At 43.3% G+C, this 25,874-nt stretch overlaps 1 protein-coding gene across 1 annotated transcript in view; it reads right to left on the reverse strand.

Annotated features, from left to right (window-relative positions):
- The window catches only part of ADAMTS12 (ADAM metallopeptidase with thrombospondin type 1 motif 12), a 387,436-nt gene that overhangs the window by 32,659 nt on the left and 328,903 nt on the right, over window positions 1–25,874 (reverse strand). The window contains exons 19-21 of the mRNA XM_040262292.1: window positions 20,639–21,775; window positions 8,929–9,081; window positions 484–660 (exon numbers count right to left, since the gene is read on the reverse strand). Coding sequence (XP_040118226.1) covers window positions 484–660; window positions 8,929–9,081; window positions 20,639–21,775 — 1,467 coding nt within the window. The remainder of the gene's footprint in view (window positions 1–483; window positions 661–8,928; window positions 9,082–20,638; window positions 21,776–25,874) is intronic.

Here is a 25,874-nt window from a genome sequence, read left to right on the forward strand (position 1 = left end):
TACCCACACGCATGTAGACCCAAGACAGGTTGGACCCAGAAGGCTGATGATGTTGCCTCCTGATTACCTCACTATTAACCAGTCCAAGGAATGCCACAAGCTGATCACATCCCTACCACCATCCCCTCCACCCCATTCTGATTTTAAAAACCTTATCCCAGAAGCCTTCGAGCAATTCAAGCCTTTTAAACACTGACTACCTGGACTCCTTGCTTGGCACACTAGCTACAGTAAATGCTTCGCTTTTTCACCACCACCTGGTGTCAATAGATTGGCTTTACTGTGTACGACCTACCTGTGGATGAGTAACACACCCAGTGTAAGGTGTGAATGGAAGGAGGCCAGCCCTGGCTTGATGAGCCAGCCACTGGCTGAAAAATGCCAGCCACTGGTCTGAGGCACGAGTGGTCTTCCCTGGACTCACCAGGTAACACAGAAATTCACGTTTTCCCAGCTGTGTAGACGGGGCACTAGGCGCAGTACCTGGCTCCAGGGCTCCACCTGCCATGCCTCGCAGGGCGCCAGGTTACAGCTTGTGGTCAGTGGAGGAGGAAGGCCAGCCAGGAAGCGGCAGTGAAATGGCCTCAGGCTCCGGTGGTCCCTGCGGTCCACACACTGAATCTCCCGGATCTGGAAGCCCCCGCTGCAGTTTCTGGAGCACTGTATGGAGAGTGAGAGAAAAGGGGACCCCTGAGTCCTTGGCATCAGGCTGTCCGTGCCCAGATATCCAGGGGTTTCACAAGGACCACAAAGTTCCCAGCTTCCGGAGAGTTTGGTGACCTGTCTTTCCTCGCACACTGTGGAGAGAAGAGTCACTCTAGCAGCTGCCTAAGATGGGGCTCCCCACATTAGAAATGCAGGTGTGGAGGTGAGAACCAGCGGCAAATCCAGCTCTGTCACAGACTCACTGTGAGCCCTCAGACGAGCTGCAGAAACGCTCTGAGCCTCCGCTGTCCTGTCTGTAAACCAGGGCAACAACTGTTCTACGGGGCTGTCCCGAAGATTACACAGGGTTGGGCTTGGGTGACGCCAGCGCAGCTGTTACTTAGGGTGTCTGTGTTCATTGGAGGTAAATGCCACCGCCCACGAGGGAAGCTGTCAAGACACACCCAATTACCCCTCAGAATCCTGCTGAAAACCTGCTTCCTCCCTGACTCTGGACACAGGATTGGTTACCCCTTTTTAAGGAAAACAATGTGAATAACTGCTCAGTGGTTTCATTCAGGGAGTGGGCGAACCCTTTCCTTGGCCCCACTGCCAGGCTTCCCTGTACATCACTATCGCCCATCATCTTTCCTCCTAAGGCCACCATCGCATGCCTCCATCACCAAGGGTGTTCTCAATGCACGCCCAGTGCAAGCCCTCAGAGAGGTCCTCCCCACTCCCCTGCCCATGCCCACACCTTGTGCAGCAGCCCCTGCACTCTGATCCCAGTCAAGGACACTTCACTAGCAGGCTGCTGATTTCCTGAAGCTCACAACAAACACAGCTGCCCCCAAGTCACCCACGTTTATGTGGCGTATTCAGGATGACTTCTTTGGTTTACTTTTTGACCTCTTGGACTTTGGAAGCTCCTCTATCCTTCATCTAGGTAGATTTTATTCAATCATAACTCAAACTTCCAAGACTTGATCTTCAGTCTATATAGAATGCTATCATTATCAGTTTCCCTTCAGCTCATCTTGAACGTGCACCTTAGTCTCTCAAGGTCAGTCCTGGCTTGTCTTCTCACTGCCCACTTCCAGGTGGGAACACAAGGTAGGCGGCATGGAGGCTGAGCCCCGAGCTCCTCAGCCTCTCCCCTGGATTCTCTGTGGATTAATATGTCCTGTGGTCCTTATGTCCTGAATCTTCCTTCCTCCATCCTTTGCTTTACTCACTACTGCTCTTCCTTTAGACTTGGCTTACATGTCACCTCCTCTGTGAAGTCATCCTTGAACACCTTCTCCAAAGGATATCTATTTCTTTTATTATTCATCTCAAATCCTTTTCTGTTTCCATTGCAAGAACTTGAAATGTGAAACAACTTCTATTCATTTTGTTCATCTTTTCTGTTAAACTGTTTCACTGCCCTGAAGCTGGAAACCCATCTGTCTTGGTTACCACTGTGTCTTGAGCATCCAGCATACGGCCAGGCACGGCACAGATGCTCCTCACAGCTTGTGCAATGACTATATGAATTCTGAGAAAAGGGAAGTTGGGGATTCCCAGTGGGCCAAAGAGCTCTGTGGTTACCATGGGGATAAAGAACATCCTTCTTCACCCTCTCAATCTTTCCATCAATGATCTCATTACCTCTTGGCTGAGAAAATACACCACCACCAAAGCCCACTGCTGTAAGGTATGTTTTCATCTGGCCCCTTCTCTACTTGGTAAAATACCATGTTCCCTTTCTGGCTACGGTGGAATAGTCATAATTGTAGTGCTGTAGATGGCAAAAGAAAATTTCTCAGAACCTTTCATTAGAGGTACCTCCCAAAATACTGATCCCCCTTTCTTTGCCATTTGGCAGATAGTGTAAGTCACCTGAATGCAAAACTTGGGTTGTAGCATAGCAGATGTGGGCCCATGTGACGAGGGGCCAGATGGATGCTCTAAGGCCTCCGTAAATCAAGTGTATTTAGCTTCTCATAAATAAGCGACACTTGCCAGACAGCCCCCCAAAAGCAAATTCAAAACCTCATTTGCCTGCCATGCTGTAAGCACACAGAAAATGAAATAACTGCCAGTTTAAAATCAGCCACAGAACAAACATGCAGAAAATTTTACACAAAGCAGCCCTTTGTTTGACAGATTTCCAGGAAATAAGCCATGATTAAGACAAGAGGGCTCTTTATTAGGGACAGGAATTTTACAAGACATAGTGTACAATGAGGGTTTATTTTCTTATTTTTCATTTGTTGCTACAATCTGTTATTCCTAGAGTTTTCAAATTAGCATTACCCTTTTGTCAAAGAGTGCATTCACATTCAGAGGGAAATGAAGTTGATTGATACATTGAAGTAAATATTAAGGGAAGGCACTTACTAAATCTGTGACTTTTCTATTTCATTTTCAGAAGGGCCTTTGATTCAGTTAGCAGGAGGGAAGTAGTAGGGCATTAAATCACTCCACTTTGAAAACTGCTCTGCCTTGGTGTGTTGAATGCCAATTACTATATTCATTTTCTTATTGCCCTAAAGGAGGGCTATTTATATTCCTGTTTTCCTAACCTGGAGCCTGTGGACCAGACTGAGGACAGGAGCCAGGCTAAGGAGAATAGAAGGACTGGATAATGCCCACGTGCGAACAAACAGGTCTAACCATTTTCTGGTTCCCACGCCAGTCTGTTTAACTGATGTGATCAGCAAACCAGACTGAGTTAGAATGAAGAATCCTCTTAGCTTACAGGAGCCACTGGCAGAGAGAAAAATGACACACTCACAACCAGTTCTTCCTTGTGTCGTTTCTGATTTATGGAGCCAGCCTGATACATTTTCCATGTTGGACTCCTACCTAGTGTTCAAATAAGTATAGTGAAATTAACCAACCTGGAATTGGGAGTCAGTAGACTGCATTCAAGTAGTACCCTGACACCAAGTGGCTTTGTGACTGTACCTCTACAAGCCTCCGTTTTCTCCATCAGCATTAAAAAGAAGATAAATTGGATGATTAAACTCTTCCATATTCTAGAATGATATGTGTCTGGGATCATTGGATTTGTATTGTGGTTTGGTTTCAGAATATTTTCTTGCTCTCCAGAAGTACTAAGCAAGGACATGGAATCTTTTCTTCTCCTTTCCTAAAACTAAACAGATTCATAAGACTCTTAAGATCATTCAAAAATAATTCATTCCAAAAATTTTATTTTGAACAGCACCCAAAGTCATTCATCTGTCTACTCCCCCACCCCATCCACACTTCACTTCCTCTCTGCTATTAGGAACTTATCTATGTGCCAGCCTCTGTATGCCAATCTAGCAGAAGGAAAAAGTCATGCAATGAACAGAAGTCATAAGGATGGTATGTCATAAGCTGTTCATGACCCAGTGAAGGAACAGAGGAGGAGGCGGTTGATTTTGCTTGAAGAAGGAAAGGCTCGAAAAGGGGAGCCAGACCTTGAACTGTATCATGTAACATGGGTAAATGCTCACTCAGCTGGCAAACAGTGTAGGGGGCATTCAAGGTGGAAAGAACGACATATGCAAGTGGAGTGGAGCAACAAGGCTTGTTCGGGAACATGTCCATCAGAATGCTAGAGTGGAGGGTACGGATGGAGAAAGAGAGATGGGAAGGGGCCATGATAAAGGATCTCATGGTTTGAACATCACTCCTCAGCTGAAGTGGAATTGGGTTCATTCTTTCTCTGAGTCTAAAGGCTTTCCTTAATTGTTGTTCTTTTCTCACTTAGGGATTCCCTTAATCTAAAACACCTGGGGCTTCCAAGAGCAGGTAATAGGTTAGACATACAGTAAAGAATACCAAAAGAAAATAAATGCAGTGATTTTGAATGTATTATTTTCCTTCTAGCTGGTCGATTTTTGCTTTCTCAGCACAGAAGCTCCCCTATAACATGCAATTCTCTGTTAATGAAATTTTACACATTGGGCTTCAATATGTTTCTGGGAACATGTTATATATGGAAGTCTGTACTTAGCAAGACAGGAGCTCTTTTCCTATATTATTCACTTGTAAAAGTTCAGAGCCAAAAAAAAAAAAATGTAGCCCTGAATATTATGAAACTCAAGGTCATAAGAAAAGGTTGCCACTTTTCTTTTCCAAATAATGTGACAGATAATAAAGTCAGCTACTGTTAAAATAAAATTGCAACACTGCCTAGGTGGGGAGACAGATCATTCCAAGAAAATGTTAAAATCTTTGATTCATTTCAGAAATATCAAAATCTGTTAGACTGAACTATGAGAAGTTATTATCATTCTGAGAGAGATAATAAAGAGGTTGTTAAATCACCAGTTTAAAAAACTGCCGGAGGTACAGTCAAAATGTTCAGTCAGGAAGTGTATGATGACGGTGTCAACTTTGGTGTCAAACCCAACGGAAGGTTTTTTGAGCTCATCTTTGTCACGTATTGCATTTCTTTCAGCACAAGAATCAAAGAATCAGTTCTTTCTCCTTAGACAAATTTTAATGTTCTGAAATTGGCATGCGTCTTAAACTGACATGCATATTTATTACGCAGTGTTTCCTTTCTCTCTGAAAAGCTTTCATTACACTGATGAGTGTTCCCCCAGTTGATGGTTTTTCAGAATTGAGAGTATCGGTACCAACTGATCATGTGCTAGTGATTTAAACCCTCTAAGCCTTCACTTCCTCAGTGGGAATTATAAAGAAGGTCCTTTATTGGATGAAAATAAAATTGTTCATCTAAAATTCTTGTGCAGTGTCAGGCATCCAGTGGTAGTTGGTGAGTGCCAGGACACCAGAGAGGTCAAGTCTGCCAAGGTTCATGGAGGACCCTGACTGCTTAGCACTGGGGAATGGAGACTTGACGGATTGACAGGACTTACTCCACTGCCCCCTGTTCCACAGCCCCCTGCCCCAAGTCCAGGAAGCCAGAAGTTAGTAAACACCTGAGAACTACTCCTAGCCTTTACCCAGAGCTCAAAGTTCACCCAAGGCTTTATCTGAACAGTCTTTTACCATTTACAAAGTGGTTTCACGAACATTCTTTGACTTGTACAACTTTATGAAGTTGGTAGAGGCCATATGATGTACTTCATTTCCCAGAGGTGAGAAAACTAAAGCTCCTAAGAGGCTGGAAGAAAGGATTAGCACCCTATGCTGGTGACAGAGTGTGTGTGCTAGTGTGCTAAGTCACTTCAGGCGTGTCTGACTCTTTGTGACTCTATGGACTGTAGCCTCCTAGGCTCCTCCATCCATGGGATTCTCCAGGCACGAATACTGGAGTGGGTTGCCATGCCCTCCTCCAGGGGAATCTTTCCAACCAAGGGACTGAACCCAGGTCTCCTGCATTGCAGGCAGATTCTTTACCATCTGAGCTGCCAGGGAAGCCCTTGGTGACAGAGTGGGGCTGCCAACCCAGACATGTCTGATCCCAGGCCCAGGGCTGCTTCTAGGATTCAATTTTGTAGAACTCTGCTTTGTCTTGGACAAACCTAAAGACCACGACCTTAACTTTGTTTCAGAAAGATCAATGCATGAAGAAGAAGCAAGCCATTCCAAAAACAACTTCTGGACTTCGTAAAGGTAGAGATCTTAATACACAGGCTCATTGTACTGTCACAAATATGAGAAAGTGTCCACAGCAGTTGTATCAGGACTCCATCAAGGAGACGAATGGTGCTGGAGACAGAAGCCTGTAAAACAGCTGCAATTCAGACTGCACACACAGCAGTGGGGAGTTTCTGGTGTGTAATCTGGGGGACCTCAGGTGTGATCCCTGTGGCTTCAGGTGAGGCTGTGGCATACCCTTCGTCCTGTGAGATTAAAGTTTCTCTGGATCTGGGCTTGTGGTTGGTGGGATAATGCAGAAAGACTCAAGATCAAATTAGAATTCACCCCTCTGAGAAAGTGTTTATGAAAAGGAGAACCATTGAGTTGGCAGAATCTAAACCCTCTGGATGGGCTTCCTTGGTGGTTCAGATGGTAAAGAATCCACCTGCTGATATGGGAGACACATGTTTGAACCCTGGGTCAGGAAGATCCCCTGGAGAAGAAAATGGCAACCCATTCCAGTATTCTTGCCTGGGAAATCCCATGGACAGAGGAGCCTGGCAGGCTACAGTCCATGGGGTCACTAAAGAGCCTGACAAGACTTAGCAACTAAAACAACAAAAACAACAAACTCTGGATATTTAAAGGTAAAAGCAGGGGTATGTTTTCCTACTCTAGGCTCGGAGGTCTGCCTCTGAGTAAGTTTAAGAGTCCCAGCAGAACAGTGAAACTAAGATGCCCTTCAAATCTTTCCTAGTACATGATTTAGACTTCAGACATCCAAACGGGCTAGTTAATAATGGGGCAGTCAAAAAGCTGTCACCGAAATTTAGTGTCATTCAGGTACCAAAGTCTAGGATAAAATGTAAATCAACATCTCTAGGAAAAACGGAAGTCCCACATTTAATATTCCTATTGATAGAAAAAGACAGACATCAGGGCAATTGACTTTCAGTAGTTAAATGGGGTCTTTGACCTAAGGTTTATCTATTATACCGAGAGAGGAGATAGGATAGTACTGACAGGAATGGAGTAACTCTGAGGATTTGAGTTTAGATATGGTGGTCGCCACATTCTGGCAGAACTTGATGATGTATCCGAGATAGCTTCTATAACACACCAGGAGTGGCACAGGGGTTAATAAGTATATCGGCAAGCCTCCTGGCTGTCACAGAGAAGAGACCCAGAGACTGACAGGGCAGGGGTGAGCTGCCAGAGCAGGGCTTCCTTCAGGGGGTCTGACCCCAAGCTACTGGCTCTCCCATTCCGGTTTTATATCAGCTAGAATTCCTGGAATTTCACACTGGACTGACCTTTTTAAAAGTGTGAGCTATTTCACACATCTGTCCTTTTTATGAGCCGTGTAATTTCCAAGGAAAGGATTAGTCCCAGTGATGGGAAAGTGGAACTTTAGGACTTGGTCAACATTTGGCAAGGTCATTTGGCAAACAGAAATGTTTCTTGAAATTTTTCTGGATAGGAAGAGAATTTGTAGATAGGCATTTGGTCCCTTTTGGAATTTGTTACGAGTTGGAAGAGGAAAAAAAAAAAAAAACAGAACCAGTATTCATTCCCTAAAGAAAAACTGTATGAGAACAGAAGAAAGGCAGGTTGGCAGGAATCAAAAAAATGTGTGGTGATTTTCTCAGGGAGTAGCTATACTTTCTCTCTCTTGCCAAAGATCAGAGAGCCTTTCTTTGGGAAAGGGGGCCTATTGCAGATTAATGACAGACCTCGCTCCTGTCTGTCAGGTAAGTCTGCCAGGAGAACCAGAGATGGCCAGTGAGACACCTAATGGTCCTGCTTGTCTGGGGACCTGAGTTTTCCACCAGATGAGGGTGCTAACAGATGCCAGCCTCCCCAAACTTCTGGGCAGCTCTTTCTCCTTCTTTGTTAAAGCCATCAAGGGAAACTGGCTCCTCAGAGAGAAGACAGGTGCCTACAAGGTGTCTTGGTGTGAGATGGTATGGGGTGTGTGCTTGGCAACAGAGGATGTATGCACAGCTCACACCTCTGCATCCCTCTTGCCAAGTGGCTCTGAATCCCACCTCGACCAGTGTCTCTATGGCCTGGGTGCATCTGTATCGCCCAGGGGCTGGCTCAGCCCCATCATGGTGACAGGCAGTCTGGGCCTGATTGCTGCCCAGGAAAACCAAGGCCAACCAATCCTAAGACCTGGCAAAGCCTTTCACCAGGGACTATGCAGAGAGCATAGAGAAATGAGCACCGGGCAGCACAGAGAAATGAGTAACCACTCTAGGTTAGCAAGGACAGGAACGTCACACTTCAAAGAGATCAATATAGGAAAGTTGCTTTTAAAGACCAAGCTTTGATGTTTCAGCTTTCTTTTCGAGTCTGGCAGATTCCATGCTTTGTGAGCAGCTGCTAAACCATGATTTAATTATACATGTGCTCATGTATCATTATTAATTATAATGTTCAGTTAAGCAATAGTGTTGCAGGCTGGACAAGCAAATTAAATTACACAAATTTAACTTCTTTCTTTCTCAGTTTATCCGATAAGTGAGGACAAGTGGATAAAAACAGGTGGGCTAATGACAACTCCGTGCTTGCTCTAAGGCTACTGTGTAGCTGAAAGTAGGCTTATGACAATGCCTGTGGTTCACTCATCTGCCAGTTTATCACAGAAAAGGCCAGAAGGGAGGCAGGAAGGGAAGCAGGAAAGCTGCTATAGCAAATGGTGTAAGTCCCTCCGCCCCCGCCCCCCCAAACATGGCTGAGCTGATCAATTACCTTGCTCCAGTTTCCCACTTTCCAGCCAGCACAGGGACGGAGGTGGCACCTCTTGGCCGGGTCTGGCCTCTGCAGGGCGGCGCAGTCGGAATCCACCTGGGTGCTGCACTGCACCCTCCGCCAGTAGGTCCCCAGCCCGCACGTGGTGGAGCACTGCCCGGGGAGGAGGGAGAGATGACAGAGGCTCAGGGCTGCTTCCTCAAGTACACCCCACCCCACCCCACCCCACCCTGGAGGCAGGGCTGCTCCATCTTGGCTACTCACTAAACCTGCCTGCAGAGCTTCAGAAACTTACCAGTGCTGGGGCTCCAGCCCCAAACAATCTGAATGGCTGAGGGTAGGGCTCAAGCAGGAGTAGTTAAAAAAACAAACCCCAGGTGATTCTAATAAGCAGCCAGGGTTGAGAATCCCTGATTTCTATGTGGGAGGAAAACCAGTGCAAATGGAAATTTGCTTCCCTTTAAAAAGTATCCTGGCTGGAAGGTCTATGGAATGACTACGAGCTACAGGCACACTGCTGCGTTTCATCAACGCTGTTCATGGGAAGGGAAGAGTAGAAACTAGCCTAGGTCAACAGTTTATTCAACTGGCTCATTTATGGAGGTAAATGGGCTTCCCTGGGGCCTCAGTGGTAAAGAATCAGCCTGGCAACGCAGGAGAGGTGGCTTCGATCCCTGTGTCAGGAAGGTCCCCTGAAGAAGGAAATGGCAACCCACTCCAGTATTCCTACCTAGAAAATCCCACGGATGGAGGAGCCTACAGGCAGACTACAGTCCATGAGGTCACAAAGAGTCAGACACAACTGAGCAACTGAGCACTGTATTATGTGTGTATATATACTAGTGAGCCACCAGGGAAGTACATTTATCTCCACAAATGAGCCAGTTGAAAAAACTGTTGACCTAGGCTATTTTCTACTCTTTCCATGAACAGCATTGATGAAATGCAGCAGCGTGCCTGTAGCTCATAGTCATTCCACAGACCTATGTGTGTGTGTGTGTGTGTAAATATACACGTAATACATACATATACATAATATATATGTACATGTATACATAATACATATATATATAAAATATGAAAGTGAAAGTCACTCAGTCATGTCTGACACTTTGTGACCCCATGGACTATACAGTCCATGGAATTCTCCAGGCCAGAATACTGGAGTGGGTAGCCTTTCCCTTCTCCAGGGGATCTTCCCAACCCAGGGATTGAATCCAATTCTCCCACATTGCAGGAGGATTCTTTAAGAGAGCTGAGCCACCAGGGAAACCCAAGAATACTGGAATGGGTAGCCTATCCCTTCTCCAGGGTATCTTCCCGAGCCAGGAATGAAACTGGGGTCTCCTACATTGCAGGCAGATTCGTAACCAGCTGAGCTACCAGGGAAGCCCATATATATAATATATATTAGAGATAATAACAGCTGAAGTGCACAGACTCATTGCACTAGTGGCCCCACTGTTCACACCCATGCTATCTGCAATGGACTTCACAGCTCCTTTCATCAAATGATAGAATGTATTTCCCCAGCTGTTGAATCAGGACTGTTATTGCACTTTTCTTTTGCCAAGAAATTGCAGTGGATGGTGATGTGCAAGTTCTTAAGAAACCTTGCTTGTTCCAGTTCTCTCTCTTGGACCCTTGTCTCTGCCATGAAAATAAAACTGGCTAACCTACTGAAGGATGAGAGATCATGTGAAATTAAGCTGGGTGACCCAGCTGAGGCCATCCCAGACCAGCCCGCCTTCAGCCAACCCTTCATCAGATGCATGACAAGCCAAGCTGAGATCAGCTAAGCTCAGCCTGGGTCAGAAGACACGTTCAGCAACCCACAGACTCATGGACAAAAATGAACGTTTACTGAGGTTTTATGGTTGGTTGTTGTATAGCACTATGGTAATAGACAATGGATACAACCACACAACAGGTACTTTCCCTATATTTTCTCTAACCTTGGAGACTCAGGATATAATTAGAATTCTGCAGTTGACTCATTGTGTGATCTTTGGTGGTTTCCTAACTTCTCTAGCAAGTAAAAACTGGTGATAACACTAGGACCTCATTTATTAAGTTGCTGTGAGAACAGTAGAGTTAATCCATGCACAAAGTGAGGGCTCTACAAATGCTGCCTATTAAACATAGCACCGTAGCTGAAGCTCCAATACTTTGGTCACCTGATGTGAAGAGCTGACTCTTTAGAGAAGACTCTGATGCTGGGAAAGATTGAAGGCAGGAGGAGAAGGGGACGACAGGGGATGAGATGGTTGGATGACATCACCAACTCAATGCACATGCGTTTGAGCAAGCTCCGGGAGATAGTGAAGGACAGGGAAGCCTGGCGTGCTGCAGTCCAGGGGTGGCAAAGAGTCGGACACAGCTGAGCGACCAAACAACAACAAGAAGACACATATCACACCTGCAAAGTCAGCGTTATGAGTCCCGCTTTCCAGATTTCTGGGGCCCAGAGAGCTTAGCAGTCATGCTCGAGGTCACACAGACACTACAATGTTAATTTCACACCGTGGCAAGGAGAAAAACAGTCTTTGTTCCAAACCCAGGACAGAAGCTAGTGAGACCAAATTCCCAGGTTAGTGATGACCCTGGTACATCTCAAGTGATGTCTGTAGCTCTTTGTGCCATATTTATGTGGTAAATAAACATGTGTCTCTGGGGCTCTGAGTCTAATCCTATAGGGTTCAGATGTGAGCAGACATTTGTTTAATTCCTTTTTGACAATTTCTACTTAGGCAGGAAACGAGTCCAAAGACAAAGATGACAGGAGGACATTCATAGAATGCAGTAAGCAAAAGGGGATTCCACTGATTGTCTCTTATGTCGGTTTAAAATTGAGAGTGGGCTGCAGAGAAGAGAAGATCCCGAGGAGGGAGAGGAACAGCTTCTCTTTGTCCTGGGAACCTTCTCCCTTGTTACAGCCAGTGACCCTGTGATAACTGACTTACCAGTCAAGGAGCAGGTACTGGTGTTCAGAACTGGAACTGCCATGCAGGGCTATATCAGAATCAAGTGAAAACTGCTGTGAAAGGCTGTGGAAAATTACAGTCACTTCCATTTACACGACTGTGCAGCATACAATTCACTGACTGGCCCAGGGCATCTGACTGAATGAAGAGGCCATGAGATGAGAAGTGATCTTCTGTCGCAATGAGATCCAAACCCATGCACACTGTGAAGCTTCTGAGTTTTCTGTCTTGTAATATATCTCAAAGCAAATACTTACTGAGCACTTCCTATATGCCTGACACTCTTCTGCACAGTTATTCCTCTTATTTCATAATAATCGTATGAATCAGGCATTGTCATCCTCATTTTAAAAATGAGGAGACGAGTGTGGAGAGAACATACAGAGTAAGTGATGGAGCTAATACTCAAACCCAGAATGTCTGCTTTCAAGTTTTATGTCTATACACAATATGAACTTGGTTTTGGTGGCTTAGATGGTAAAGAATCTGCCTGCAGTGCAAGAGCCCTGGGTTTGATCCCTGGGTCAAGAAGATCCCCTGGAGAAGGGATTGGCTACCCATTCCAGTATTCTTGCCTGGAGAATCCCATGGACAGAGGAGCCTGGTGGGTTATTGTCTATGGGTTCACAAAGAATCAGACATACACATTTAATATTTGAAGTCACAAGTAGTTAGAGGAATATGCTGTGAACAGCCCTTCAGCACAGGACAGAAAGTGGGAGGACAAGGTGAGAGAGATTTCTGATCAAATGCGAAGGAACTTTAGAACTTACTTCCAATATTAAAGAGCAAGAAAGTCTTTATGGAAGAAGCAGCTCAAAGCTTGATACTGAAGAACAGGTAGGATTTATTAATAAAAGAAGGAGAAGGAAATTTCAGGCAGAGAAAACCATGGAAACAAAGACACTGAGCTGAGATGAGCAGAAGGTTTAGTGGAAACAGAGCAGCTGAGATTTGCTAGGCTTAGGTGGGTGAAGGCATAGGACATAGTATGTTGAAAGCTGAATTATTCAAGGATGTGAAGGCTGTTGGATATTAGAGTGGACTTTATATGATCTGATATGCAATGAAGAGACATTATTAGCGATTTATGATTAGGTGTTTTGAATGATTAGAAAATTCCTTTCGGAAGAGTAATATGGCAATACATTGCTTGTGATGATATGTGGAAAGCATTGGGGAGAGGAGAGATAGTAAGTACCCAGACCAGCAAGGGCAAGGGTCCTAACAAGAGTAGCAACCGAGTGTCCACCATTCTTGACCATTGTGGCTCTATTGGCATTTTGGATTTCCCAAAACATCACAGGACCCTCGTGATCTTTGGCTCCTAGACTCTGAATGCTGGCATCAGCTCCTCCACCAGCACGGTAATAAACAAAGCATCCTTTCTAACACCACACACAAAAATAAACTCAAAATGGATTAAAGATCTAAACGTAAGACCAGAAACTATAAAACTCCTAGAGGAGAACATACGCAAAACACTCTCGGACATAAATCACAGCAGGATCCTCTATGACCCACCTCCCAGAATACTGGAAATAAAAGCAAAAATAAACAAATGGGATCTAATTAAAATTAAAAGCTTCTGCACAACAAAGGAAACTATAAGTAAGGTGAAAAGACAGCCTTCTGAATGGGAGAAAACAATAGCAAATGAAGCAACTGACAAACAACTAATCTCAAAAATATACAAGCAACTCCTGCAGCTCAATTCCAGAAAAATAAACGACCCAATCAAAAAATGGGCCAAAGAACTAAATAGACATTTCTCCAAAGAAGACATACGGATGGCTAACAAACACATGAAAAGATGCTCAACATCACTCATTATCAGAGAAATGCAAATCAAGACCACAATGAGGTACCATTTCACACCAGTCAGAATGGCTGTGATCCAAAAGTCTACAAGTAATAAATGCTGGAGAGGGTGTGGAGAAAAGGGAACCCTCTTACACTGTTGGTGGGAATGCAAACTAGTACAGCCACTATGGAAAACAGTGTGGAGATTCCTTAAAAAACTGGAAATAGAACTGCCTTATGACCCAGCAATCCCACTGCTGGGCATACACACCAAGGAAACCAGAATTGAAAGAGACACGTGTACCCCAATGTTCATTGCAGCACTGTTTATAATAGCCAGGACATGGAAACAACCTAGATGTCCATCAGCAGATGAATGGATAAGAAAGCTGTGGTACATATACACAATGGAGTATTACGCAGCCATTAAAAAGAATACATTTGAATCAGTTCTAATGAGATGGATGAAACTGGAGCCGATTATACAGAGTGAAGTAAGCCAGAAAGAAAAACACCAATACAGTATACTGACACATATATACGGAATTTAGAAAGATGGTAATGATGACCCTGTATGCGAGACAGCAAAAGAGACACAGATGTATAGAACGGACTTTTGGACTCTGGGAGAGGGAGAGGGTGGGATGATTTGGGAGAATGGCATTGAAACATGTATACTATCATGTAAGAAACGAAGTGCCAGTCTATGTTTGATACAGGATACAGGATGCTTGGGGCTGATGCATGGGGATGATCCAGAGAGATGATTTGGGGTGGGAGGTGGGAGGGGGATTCAGGATTGGGAGCTTGTATATACCCATGGTGGATTCATGTCAATGTATGGCAAAACCAATACAGTATTGTAAAGTAAAATAAAATTTAAAAAAAATAAAATAAAAAAATAAACAAAGCATCCTGGTTTTTTTCTATATGCCACCCAGCAGCAGACTGGAAACCATGGGGCCTAAATGAGCAGGAAATAAAGAGGAGATGACAGACACGATGTTTTTATTTTCTGTTCATTGATGCCTCCCCAGTGGCTCAGTGGTAAAGAAACTGCCTGCAGTGCAGGAGACATGGGTTCAATCCCTGGGTTGGGAAGATCCCCTGGAGAAGGAAATGGCAACCCACTCCAGTATTCTTTTTTTTTAATTAATTGATTTATTTTAATTGGAGACTAATTACTTTACAATATTCTGGTTGTTTTCACCATACATCAACATGAATCAGCCACAGGTGTACAGATGTCTCCCCATCCTGAACCCCCTTCCCACCTCCCTCCCCACCCCATCCCTCTGGGTTGTCCCAGAGCACCAGATTTGAGTGCCCTGCTTCATACATCGAACTTGCACTGGTCATTTATTTAACATATGGTAATATACATGTTTCAATGCTATTCTCTGGTATCGTCCCACCCTCTCCTTCTACGGAGTCGAAAAGTCTGTTTTTACATCTGTGTCTCTTTTGCTGTCTTGCATATAGGGTCATCATTACCATCTTTCTAAATTTCATATATATGTGTTAATATATACTGTATTGGTGTTTCTCTTTCTGACTTACTTCACTCTGTATAATAGGCTCCAGTTTCGTCCACCTTATTAGAACTGACTCAAACGCAGTCTTTTTTTTTTTTTATAGCTGAGTAATATTCCATTGTATATATGTACCACAACTTCCTTATCCATTCCTCTGGCGATGGACATCTAGGTTGCTTCCATGTCCTAGCTACTGTAAACAGTGCTGCAATGAACATTCCACTCCAGTATTCTTGCCTGGAGACTCCCATGACAGAGGAGCCTGGCGGGCTACAGTCCATGGGGTGGCAAAAGAGTTGTACATGACTGAGCAACTAAACAAGCAAACAGGAAATAAAGAGAAGATGACAGACATGATGAGAGAACAGACACAGACCCAAAAGACTGTGAGGGTTTTTCTAGTAGGACAGGGAAGCCTGATATCAATGGTTATCCTGGGCTTCCTAAGGTGTAGTGGCTGAGTGGCCAATGAGACCATTCTAGGGAGGGACAATCCTGAAGAAACAACTTTAGAGATGGGTAGAATAAAAAATCAGGGGACAGTGGGGAACTCACAACCCAAAGTTTTCATTCTGAATCCTGATCCTCTCAGACAGTTCTGTGTATTAAACATTTTGTCTCAAAAGATGCTTAAAGGGAGCAGGCACCAAGCCCAGTCATGTAGGGGACTCCTGCCACATGTCGACTTCTAGTCTCATATTACCCTTGTAGCTTTAAAAACCTCTGCTGCTGCTGCTGCTGCTAAGTCACTTCAGTCGTGTCTGACTCTGTAAGACCCCATAGACGGCAGCCCACCAGGCTCCCCCATCCCTGGGATTCTCCAGGCAAGAATACTGGAGTGGGTTGCCATTTCCTTCTCCAATGCATGAAAGTGAAAAGTGAAAGTGAAGTCGCTCAGTCGTGTCCAACTCCTAGCGACCCCATGGACTGCAGCCCACCAGGCTCCTCCGTCCATGGGATTTTCCAGGCAAGAGTACTGGAGTGAGGTGCCATTGCCTTCTTCGAAAAACCTCTGCAGTCTGGGCCAACTCCCTTTTTCCAGCCAAACTGCCTAGATTAATAGTTCCCAACAGCTCCACCATGGTTGCCAAATATTGGGTGAGCTAGGATGTACTCAACAAGACAGTTTATTTCTGTCAAAGTCAAAGGATGACAGGAGAGAATTAATTCTTTGTATCTTGATTGCCTATAGTCAGAATGTTTCAATTAACCTCTGGGCTTAAACAGTCATTGGAGTTGATAGGTACTTCTATTTAGGTTTACTTTGTTTGAATATAATAACTTCTCACTAGATCAATTAACACTTGTCAGTTAATTAACATATATTAAATATCCTCAGGACAAAAGCATTAAAACACATTTACATAAGAGGATGGGAAAGGAAACTAATTTCTAGGTCATCCAAAGCTACTTTTTAATGAAACTTTTGTAATGTATTATTCTGTGGACTGAGAAGAGCTGTCCATCTTTCTTAACACTCCTAATGTGAGGACTGTTTCATCTGAAAGGGTGTCTCCTTCAGGCTGTACTTTAGTGTCTCCTTCCATTTCAATATTATAAATGTTCCCCCAAAAGTCACCAGTGACTTGCTCATTGTAAGATCCACTAGGTCCACTGTTAGTTCTCACGTTGCTTGATGTCCATGGCACCACACCTCTTGATTTGAGTCTTAATTAGTAGACTGTTCCTTACTAGTCTTTCACATGTGACCTCTTTGTCAGCCAGCTTCTTAAAATGTTGGGTTTTTTTTTCCCAGAGTCCCATCCTTAGGCCACTCCTGTTTGTAGCCTACAGGTTGTACTTGGACGACCTCGCTCACTTCCAAGGTTTGAACTTCTCCCTACTGGTCGTGGCTACCAAATGCCATCTCCAGTTTTCACCACTCTCAAGAACCTCAGATAAATATACACAAATATCTGCTGGTTATCCTTTGGATAGTCCAGAGGTCCTGCCAACTAAACTCAATCTATAACTGGACTCATTATCCTTTCTTCGTCTCTGTTGAAACTCACTCTTTCTGTACATTGTATGATATCTCAGTTAATGGGAGCACCACCCATTGGCTACCCAAGATTTCAATGGAATAGTCATGACAGACTCCTCTACACCTCTCTTCTCCTCACATCCCACATCCAATTATTCAAAGTCCTACTGATTTTAAGTTCCCCATGTCTCCTGAATTATCTTTCTGTCTTCATCCCAAGCATTCTTGTCATAGTTCTCATTCCTCATCTAGACTACTGCAGTATCCTTCCAACATGTCATATCCCTTATCTTCACTGCTTCTGGAATGGGCCACCTAAAACACACAGTGGGCCATGTCTTTCAGTGGCAGAGACTGCTAGATCCTCACTACAATCCTTTTTCCTCATCCTCCTGGGCACTCAACTAGATTATGTTTTCTATCCATTTTGCACTTTTGCCTGGGTCAAATGACTGAGTTCTTGACAGTGGAACATGAGCAGAAGTGATAAATGCCCCCTTCTAGGTTTGGCTCACAAAATCTCCTGCGGGAGAGCCTCTGTGCTCTTTTCCTTCCTGACTGTGACTAGGATGGTGACCCCAGGGCCAATTTGAAGATGGGAGGATGGTAGAGCCATCGTCAGACTGGAGTCTCAAAGAACTGTTACATGGGTCAGAGCCTCATTCTCTACTGCTACTATTGCAGACACGGAATTACCATGTATTATTATGTGCATGAGAAATCAACTTCCGTTTTGGTGAACCATAACTTGTTTGGCTCTATTTGTTAACAACAGCCTACCTCTCACGTGTGCATCTGTGTGTGACTTCTAAGTACATACACATATTGTGCATATGCCATTATGTACAATATGTCATTCATACTTTATTCTGATATTGATACCATATACATTCCTTGCATCTAGTCATTCACCCCTTGTTTGTCCTACCTCATATTTTTCTCAAGACCCACTGTATCTTTAACAGAAGGTGCTTTCAGACTTCATCTCCATTGACTAACAAAATCCTAAAAACTAACAGGTAGCCTCCGTTTCCATAACTTGTTCTCTTTGTTGTTGAATTTAGACCAGACTGTTTTGTTGGATAGAGGACAATCAGCCTATTTAAGTTCTTTAGGGGTGACCCATGTTTTTGAAAGGAAAAATACCTTTTGAGGGTACTATGTAAAATGACATCATTCATAAAACCTACACAGTACATTTTTATTTCAAATATCTAGGCTGGCTGAATCCACTTCAGTGATGATTTGCTCCTGCGAACTCAAAAATAACCACAGGCCCTCAATGTTATTTGAAAGCACCTTCTTATGAACCATGGGATTTTTTCATCTGTCTACCCAGGGTTACCACATAACTGGCATTATTTTTATGGATCATATGATCAAAGAAGAAACAAATATAACAGAAGGTAGAGAGAGTGGTGAGGTTTCTGATTGTAAAGCAATGGATCACAGACTATGAAGTCTGTCTGCTTAGGTTCAGATCTCTGCCGTGTGTGTGTGGGGGGTGTGTGTGTGTGTGTGATTCTGGCTAGTTTTCACCTTTCAGCTCTTCCTCATCTCAACAATGGGAGCCATATTACCAATCTCCTTGGGCTGTGCAAAGAATTAGCATAAAGTCATTCTATAAAGCATGGCACACACTTCATACGTATTCACTGTCAATGTCCCCCTCATCATTAAGAGCCCAATTAGACTTTGCTAACATTGGAAAAGACCCTGATGCTGGGAAAGATTGGGGGAGGAGGAGAAGGGGACGACAGAGGATGAGATGGCTGGATGGCATCACCAACTCAATGGACATGAGTTTGAGTAAACTCCGGGAGTTGCTGATGGACTGGGAGGCCTGGCGTGCTGCAATTCATGGGGTCGCAAAGAGTCGGACACGACTGAGTGACTGAACTGAACAGAAAGAAATCTGACCAAAACGTCAGGGATCTGAGACTCATTCCTCTCCTTTTCTGAACAAATTGGATTACTCTAAGCCTGGAAATCTTTTTTGTCCTCCTGAAACTGGATTTTTTACCTGCAAAAGGAGATAATAAGATAATTCTCCATTGACAGAAAATGTAGTGAACATGATTTCACTTTAGAAATCAAAATAGATCAACATGAGAGCACAGTTTGAATGCAAATTAAAAAATTTGAAAGGTTGCATATACCTATTCTTTGCCAGTATAGTCAATTTTGGGACCAGTGATGCTGACTAATTCATACAATAGAATTTAAACTTGTCAGCTGCTGCTAAAATTCACTAGAGAGCCTGCGGATTAGAGTGGAAAGATTTAGAAGGCTCATCTTCCAATTGACATGTCTATAGACAAGTCACTTAACTGTTAAAAATCTTAGTTTCTGTAATTGTAATTTGGTATAAATGGAGAGCTTACCTGCTCCCCAGGACTATGAAAAGGAGAAAATAGGAGACTACATATGAAAGTGGTTTGGAAATTAACATGCTTTGTAAATTAAATGTATTGTTATTTTTACATTAGCTGCTAATACTTCTTTTTAGCTAGGGAGATGAGTCATGCATCGTCATAAAAATTGCTGAATGATTTGAACATGTGGTTATTTGGCCACAAAGTTCTCTTTTGAGTTGTCAATTTATTTTTAGCAAGTTCAAATACTGTGCATTCAAAATGCAAATGGGTGAAAAATGATTGTGATGCTTCAAAGGATGTAATTAGGTCTAAAAATGGAGAAACAAATATCTAGCCAAATTCCTGAAGCCTGAAAACAAGAACCAATGTTTTGCCATCATGTTTATTTTCTTCTTACTCTATCTATGAGTCAAAAATAGTTTTTTTCAAAATAATTTTTTAATACAAGCAAACACTGAGTCCAAAAAAAAAGAAAGAAAGAAAGAAAGAAATCATTAATAAAGTAAGCACAGAATTCTTTTAAAGTTTGCTTTAGATTTCTATTCCAATTGTGACTACTTGATAGTTTTAAACCAGATTCTCAACATTGGCTTTCTGAATGAAATGGGAACTCAGGTCCTCCCATAGGTCTCTTTGAATCCTATGGATTCTCTGGTCCTTCATCATAGGATGTTTACAGTTTGTAGCTGGAAGTGACATTGGAGAAAAGAGGTGATTTGTACTAGCTTCACTGTTCTGTAGATAAAAGCAGGTTCAGAGAGGCAGACTGAATTCTCTGCTGTCACACAACTACCTGACTTGGGTCTCCTGATTTAGTTCTAGGTTCTCCTCTCTATCTCACTACATTTGTTCTCTTTCCCTGGACTTTTTTTTTTTTTTTTTTTTTGAGTTAGATAAAGAGGGAGATGAGGGCATGGATCTGATTGCTTCATTTTTTTCAAGTCCATTTGGAAATCTGCACAGAAATGCAGCACCTCTAGCTAATTCCATATAGAATCAGGCCTGGGTGAGAAACAGAACTCTTACCTCACTCCAGTTTCCAACAATCCAGTAGGCAGGGCTGCGTCCCATTGAGAGCTGCTTGTAATCCGAGGCATTCAGCAAAAATCCCTCAGCCATCAGACTTGTTGCATCTTCCTTGGTCAGGACTGGTCCAGAACTCTGTGTTAGATTCATATTGCTTGGAAGTTCTGAGGGGTGAGGGTTTACTGGCTTTTTGGAGTATGATGGCTGGTGGTCCAGAGGGAGTGGAGTATTAGCTGGCTTTTCAGTGACTGTCCCTTCAGCTCTGGATGCTCCATTTTTGAGAGTAATGGGCCTTTGGCTGGGTACCAGTCCTTCTGATACTGTGCTAAAGGGTGGCCATAGAGATGTCCCCCCAAGATAAGGTGTTGGTGGAGGTCCAAGTGGTATTTCAATACTTCTTTCCCCTGGAGCATCATTTCCAGGTACTCTGATCTTGGTCCATGTCACAGAGTTGTTCTCATTTTTTTTCTCAGATGGTCCACTGCCTTCCCCTGAGCCGCTGTGAATCTCCATTTCTGGCTCTTTGGTCAAGGGACTGTAAAGCGAAGTCACCTGCCAAGTCACAGCATTGCTGGAAGTTGACAAGTCAGAACCACTCGTCGTCGTGATGACAAGGTCTCCCTCTGAGGTAGGACCAGTGTCAGGACTGGAAACATTCTCTTCATTTGGCTGGATGCTCAAAGACCAGGAAGTGAGGATGGGCTGGGAAGTACTTCCAGTGGAAATGACATTATGGGTGTCCAGTTCAGTTTGGATTGAACTATTCTGCCCCTGCTTCCCATCAAGGTCTCCTCCTTTGGAGGCTATGGTAGGATCAGGGATGTTAATTGTCAGAGTGCTTGTGCTCAGAGGCCCAGGCACTGTGGGTGTAGTCAGCACCCTGGGACTGGATGTAGTCAGCATCCTAGGACTGGGTGTAGTTGGAGGGACAGGCTTCAAGGGGTTAGATGTCGGTAGATTTTTCCCACTGAAAATCGTGCCTCTGTTGGGCTTCAGGATTCTCCGGCTAGATGGGCACTGCTGGAGGCCACAGAGAGCTCTGCTGTTGGGTTTCCTTGTCACGTCGCAGGGCTCATCGTGGTTCTTGGCACATGTGACACTACGAATCCGTACTCCACCACCGCAGGAAACAGAGCACTGGGAAAGAGAGACGGCTGTTAGTCCAGAGGGAAAGACATGTTGGTTCTCGTGCTGATTTACAGCAAATCGGGACAGGCCCAGTAGAAACGGAACTGTGCGGCTAAAATCATTTCCTATCTTCATATTTGGCTTCTGTGCAATTTCAGTTTCCCATAGAAATATGTATCTTGGGGAGACCAGCTGGGGCTCAGGACTAACAATCTACCCTTCACAAACTGAAAAGGCAAAACATGACATGGGAAAACTGAAGTCTTTCTGGGTCAGAACTATTGGATAGTGGATCCGCAAAGAGTACAATGATTTAAACAATCACCTGATTTTTCAAAAGAGAAGGAATATTATCTTCCCTAAGGTTTCAGTGCTATTAAAGTGTTTATGTATTTTCTAGAATCTATTAATTTAATGATAGTGAGTCTGTCCCTTTATATTCATATAAGTCATACAGCCTCACTCAGGTACCCTAAGCTCCATTTTCTTGCTTGTTGTCAGATGGACTCAGATTAAAAGCCAGACAGTCCATGTATGCATAACAAGTATATGACGCCAGGACCTTTTATGAAATTTAAAGGTGGGAAGTTAATCAAAGGTGGGGAGATACCCTGTCCAAAGAGATAGGGGAGTCCTGGAGCGTGGTGTCGATATATGGATGTTGTGGCAGGCGCCTCTCCCTAGTGGTCCTTCCAGGGCATGCAAAGCACGGATGGCTAGACTGCCTTTGAAGGAATCCTAACAGGACAGTCGCTTCTCAGGGTTCGTGGTAAAGATCTCTTTGCAGCCCTATGGACCACAGGTCACCAGGTTCCTCTGTCCATGGGGTTCTCCAGGCAAGAAGACTGGGGTGGGTTGCCATGCCCTCCTCCAGGGGATCTTCCCGACCCAGGGATCGAATGTGCATCCCTTGCATCTCCTGCATTGGCAGGAGGGCTCTTTACCATTAGCACCACCTGAGAAGCCCAAACCATACAGAGTACATAGTTGTGATCAATACATAACACTAGATTTCTCGATATTTTATTTTTAAATCACATTTTTACCCAACTGCTCCATTTTGAGCTTTCTTTCCCAATGATAGGTTAAAGTATCTACTGAATAGTTGGTTCTTGAACATGGACTGTCCAGGAGTTTGTGTTGGCTGGTTCACATTTGTCTGTCTTACCTCTCTGACCCTAACATAGGTTTCTTGAAGATGGGGACTACATAATGTTTCCTGGATTTCAAAGGGCTTCACAGCCATTATTCTGTGTGATACCCTGTGAATATCAGCCCTGTGAAATCTATACAGCTGTGAGATTTACAAGACTGGAATTATTATTCCATCTCTTACAAGAGAGGAAGCTGACACTCAGGAACCCACTTGAAAGGTTGCAAGTCAGTGGAAGAGTAAAAATTGGATTAATTCCATGCCTCTTCTGATCCACACACACATTAAAAAAAAAAAAAAAAACCTAGCACAGCATGGTGGACAAGCAATTTGTCTTCTGAATTCACTTACTGACTTGATCAAACTTTTGATTTTTGAAAAGTTACCCAAAGGCAGAAACTGTCTTTTATTCATAAGTGAACTCCAGGATATTTCTTGGGATACAGTGATCACTTACTACATATTTATTAAGTGACTATTCTACCTGGAAAATAATCAGGAATGGGAATATTTTTCTCCCTGGGAGCTTATGCATTTTTCACTTTGAGTTTCTTGCCTTCTCAGATCCTACTTTCAAGTTCCTCTGTATTGGAAAATAAATTTCTCCTTAATTTTGTTCCAATCCAGCATAATCACTCACTGATACATGATAATTCTCTTGAAATCAGCATTTTTGAAAAGCAGGAGATGCGTGTGAGTACAGAAGACTGTGTTGCTCAGGGAATGTTTAACTGCAGAGTTGAGTCAACAAATAAAGCTGTAGTGCTTCCCAGGTGGCGCTAGTGGTAAAGGACCCACCTGCCAGTCCAGGAGACATAAGAGATGCGGGTTCAATCCCTGGGTTGGGAAGATCCCCTGGAGGAGGGCATGGCAACCCACTCCAGTATTCTTGCCTGGAGAATCCCATGGACATTGGAGCCTGGTGGGCTACAGTTCATGGAGGCACAAAAAGTCAGACATGACTGAGCAACTAACACTTTTATGCTTGGGGGAACAGTGCTTCATAGACCAAGAAATGCACACTTATTTCCAACTAAATGGAGACTACCAATAAAGCTCTTAAAACCCTGCAGTGAGGAAATGGTCTCTTCTAGCATCTTCTATGACTCACTTCATTTTAAAGCCTGGAAAGGGCAGGCTGTGGATGTTTATTTTTCTGGCTTGCTATAATGTTTCTGCTTTTCTGCTGCATTCATTTGAGTCATCTTGAGTCACTTCTCCACTTGCTACATTCTGATCTGAACTCTCAGGGTTTTCAAATCTCCACTTTGTAAAAAACTGTATCAGTCTAAGTAAATAATCCTCTGTGTATGCCTAAACATATTTCCATGCTGGCTGCCTCAGACAGGCTCCAATTTGAGAACTGATTCATAAATTAGGACCCTGATAACCCTAATACCAAGCAGGTGTACCCTGCCTTGCATTTTCTTTCCAAGAAATGTCAGAGTAGATATAGCTAAAAGTAGGAAACTCTGCTTTTGTTTTCTTCTGTTTGTAACTTTTTTTGGTTTATTTTGATTTGCAACATCTCTAATACCCACAGACTTTACAACTTTACAAGCATTTTTAAAAATCCAAAAGTTTATGCATGTATGCCTGCCACCCCATGATGAACTATGAAATTAAAAAGTTATAAAACCTGTAAGAAATAGCACCTGATATGCCATTATAAACTCCAGGTGTGATGTAAGGACTAAGCTCAGCTTCCTCATCTAGAAACTGAAAGTAATAATAACCTTTCAAGACTGAGGATATATTATATAAGACAACAATCTTAACATAGTGCATAATATATAAGACACAAGTGGGAATTGGAAGGTATTATTATCACTGTTATAATAATGATGCTGATAATAATAATAGTAATAACAACAAAGGGCATGGGGGTCCCCAATTTCTACTATCCTTCTGAAGCACAGAGTGACACACAGACCTATCTTGCAGCATGCTGTAAAGTGAGCAGCTGAATAAGTAAAGTGGTTGCAGGCACCAGTCTAGAGGATACCATGGAGACACATATTCCCATTGGTTTCTTGCTGGAGTTTTTTTTTTTTTTTTTTTTGATTTGGGTTTCCTAGAGCTAATAGATACATTTTTATTTCTAATTTTACAAATTATAAGTATTAAATAATCTTATTCACTATGAATTTGTTCAGCTTAAAAGAATAAAGCAGGACTAAATAACTGCTATCTAGATGGTTATTTAATTAAAACACATTAGATTTTGGTCTTTCAAAACAGAAGATTATTCTAGAACAGAAACACTAAAGTCGCAGCCCAAGAGGTACCTGTGGCCCACTGGCATGTATTCTTTGGTCTGGTCAACCTCAAAAGAAACAAGCAAATAACAAAATACAAATATTGAATTAGCAGGCAACATTTTAAAGTGAGAAGATTCCATATTAAAACTCCAGGTTTTTTAGCTTCTCTTGAAAAAGCAGATGATCTGTAACTAAGGGCCCCATTCCCAACTGGTAACTCAAAAACTTCACGAACAGATACCGGGTCTGGGGGAGTTTACATGTTTCTTTACCTACCATTCAAACCCATCCACTCTCCTCACCCAGCAGACACGGCATCCTTCAAATAATCGATGCTCGCCATTCCTTCGCACTGGGGCATATGACGTCCAGTGAGACAGTCAGCGTGAACTCTCTACTGTGTATACTGAGCCTCAAAACTCAGGTGCCTTTGCTCACAGGCGCAGCAGAACAAGTGGCAGTGTTTTGTATTCAGCCCACACACTTCCCAGTGCATCTTCCAACTGTGTTTACCTCCTTAGGAGCTGTCAAGCCCTTCAGATGAGATAAATGCAGGACACAGCGCCACACTTAGAACTCATCTCAATTGCTAGTTTCAGGATCCTCAAAACCAGTTTCTGTGATGATTACCTTATGCCCTTGCCTTATAATTTTGAGCTCTGTACCAGGCAAACAGTTTGTTAATCTGTGAATG

This window comes from Oryx dammah, unplaced genomic scaffold (assembly GCF_014754425.2).
Source record: "Oryx dammah isolate SB20612 unplaced genomic scaffold, SCBI_Odam_1.1 HiC_scaffold_20, whole genome shotgun sequence".
NCBI classification, from domain to species: Eukaryota; Metazoa; Chordata; class Mammalia; order Artiodactyla; family Bovidae; genus Oryx; species Oryx dammah.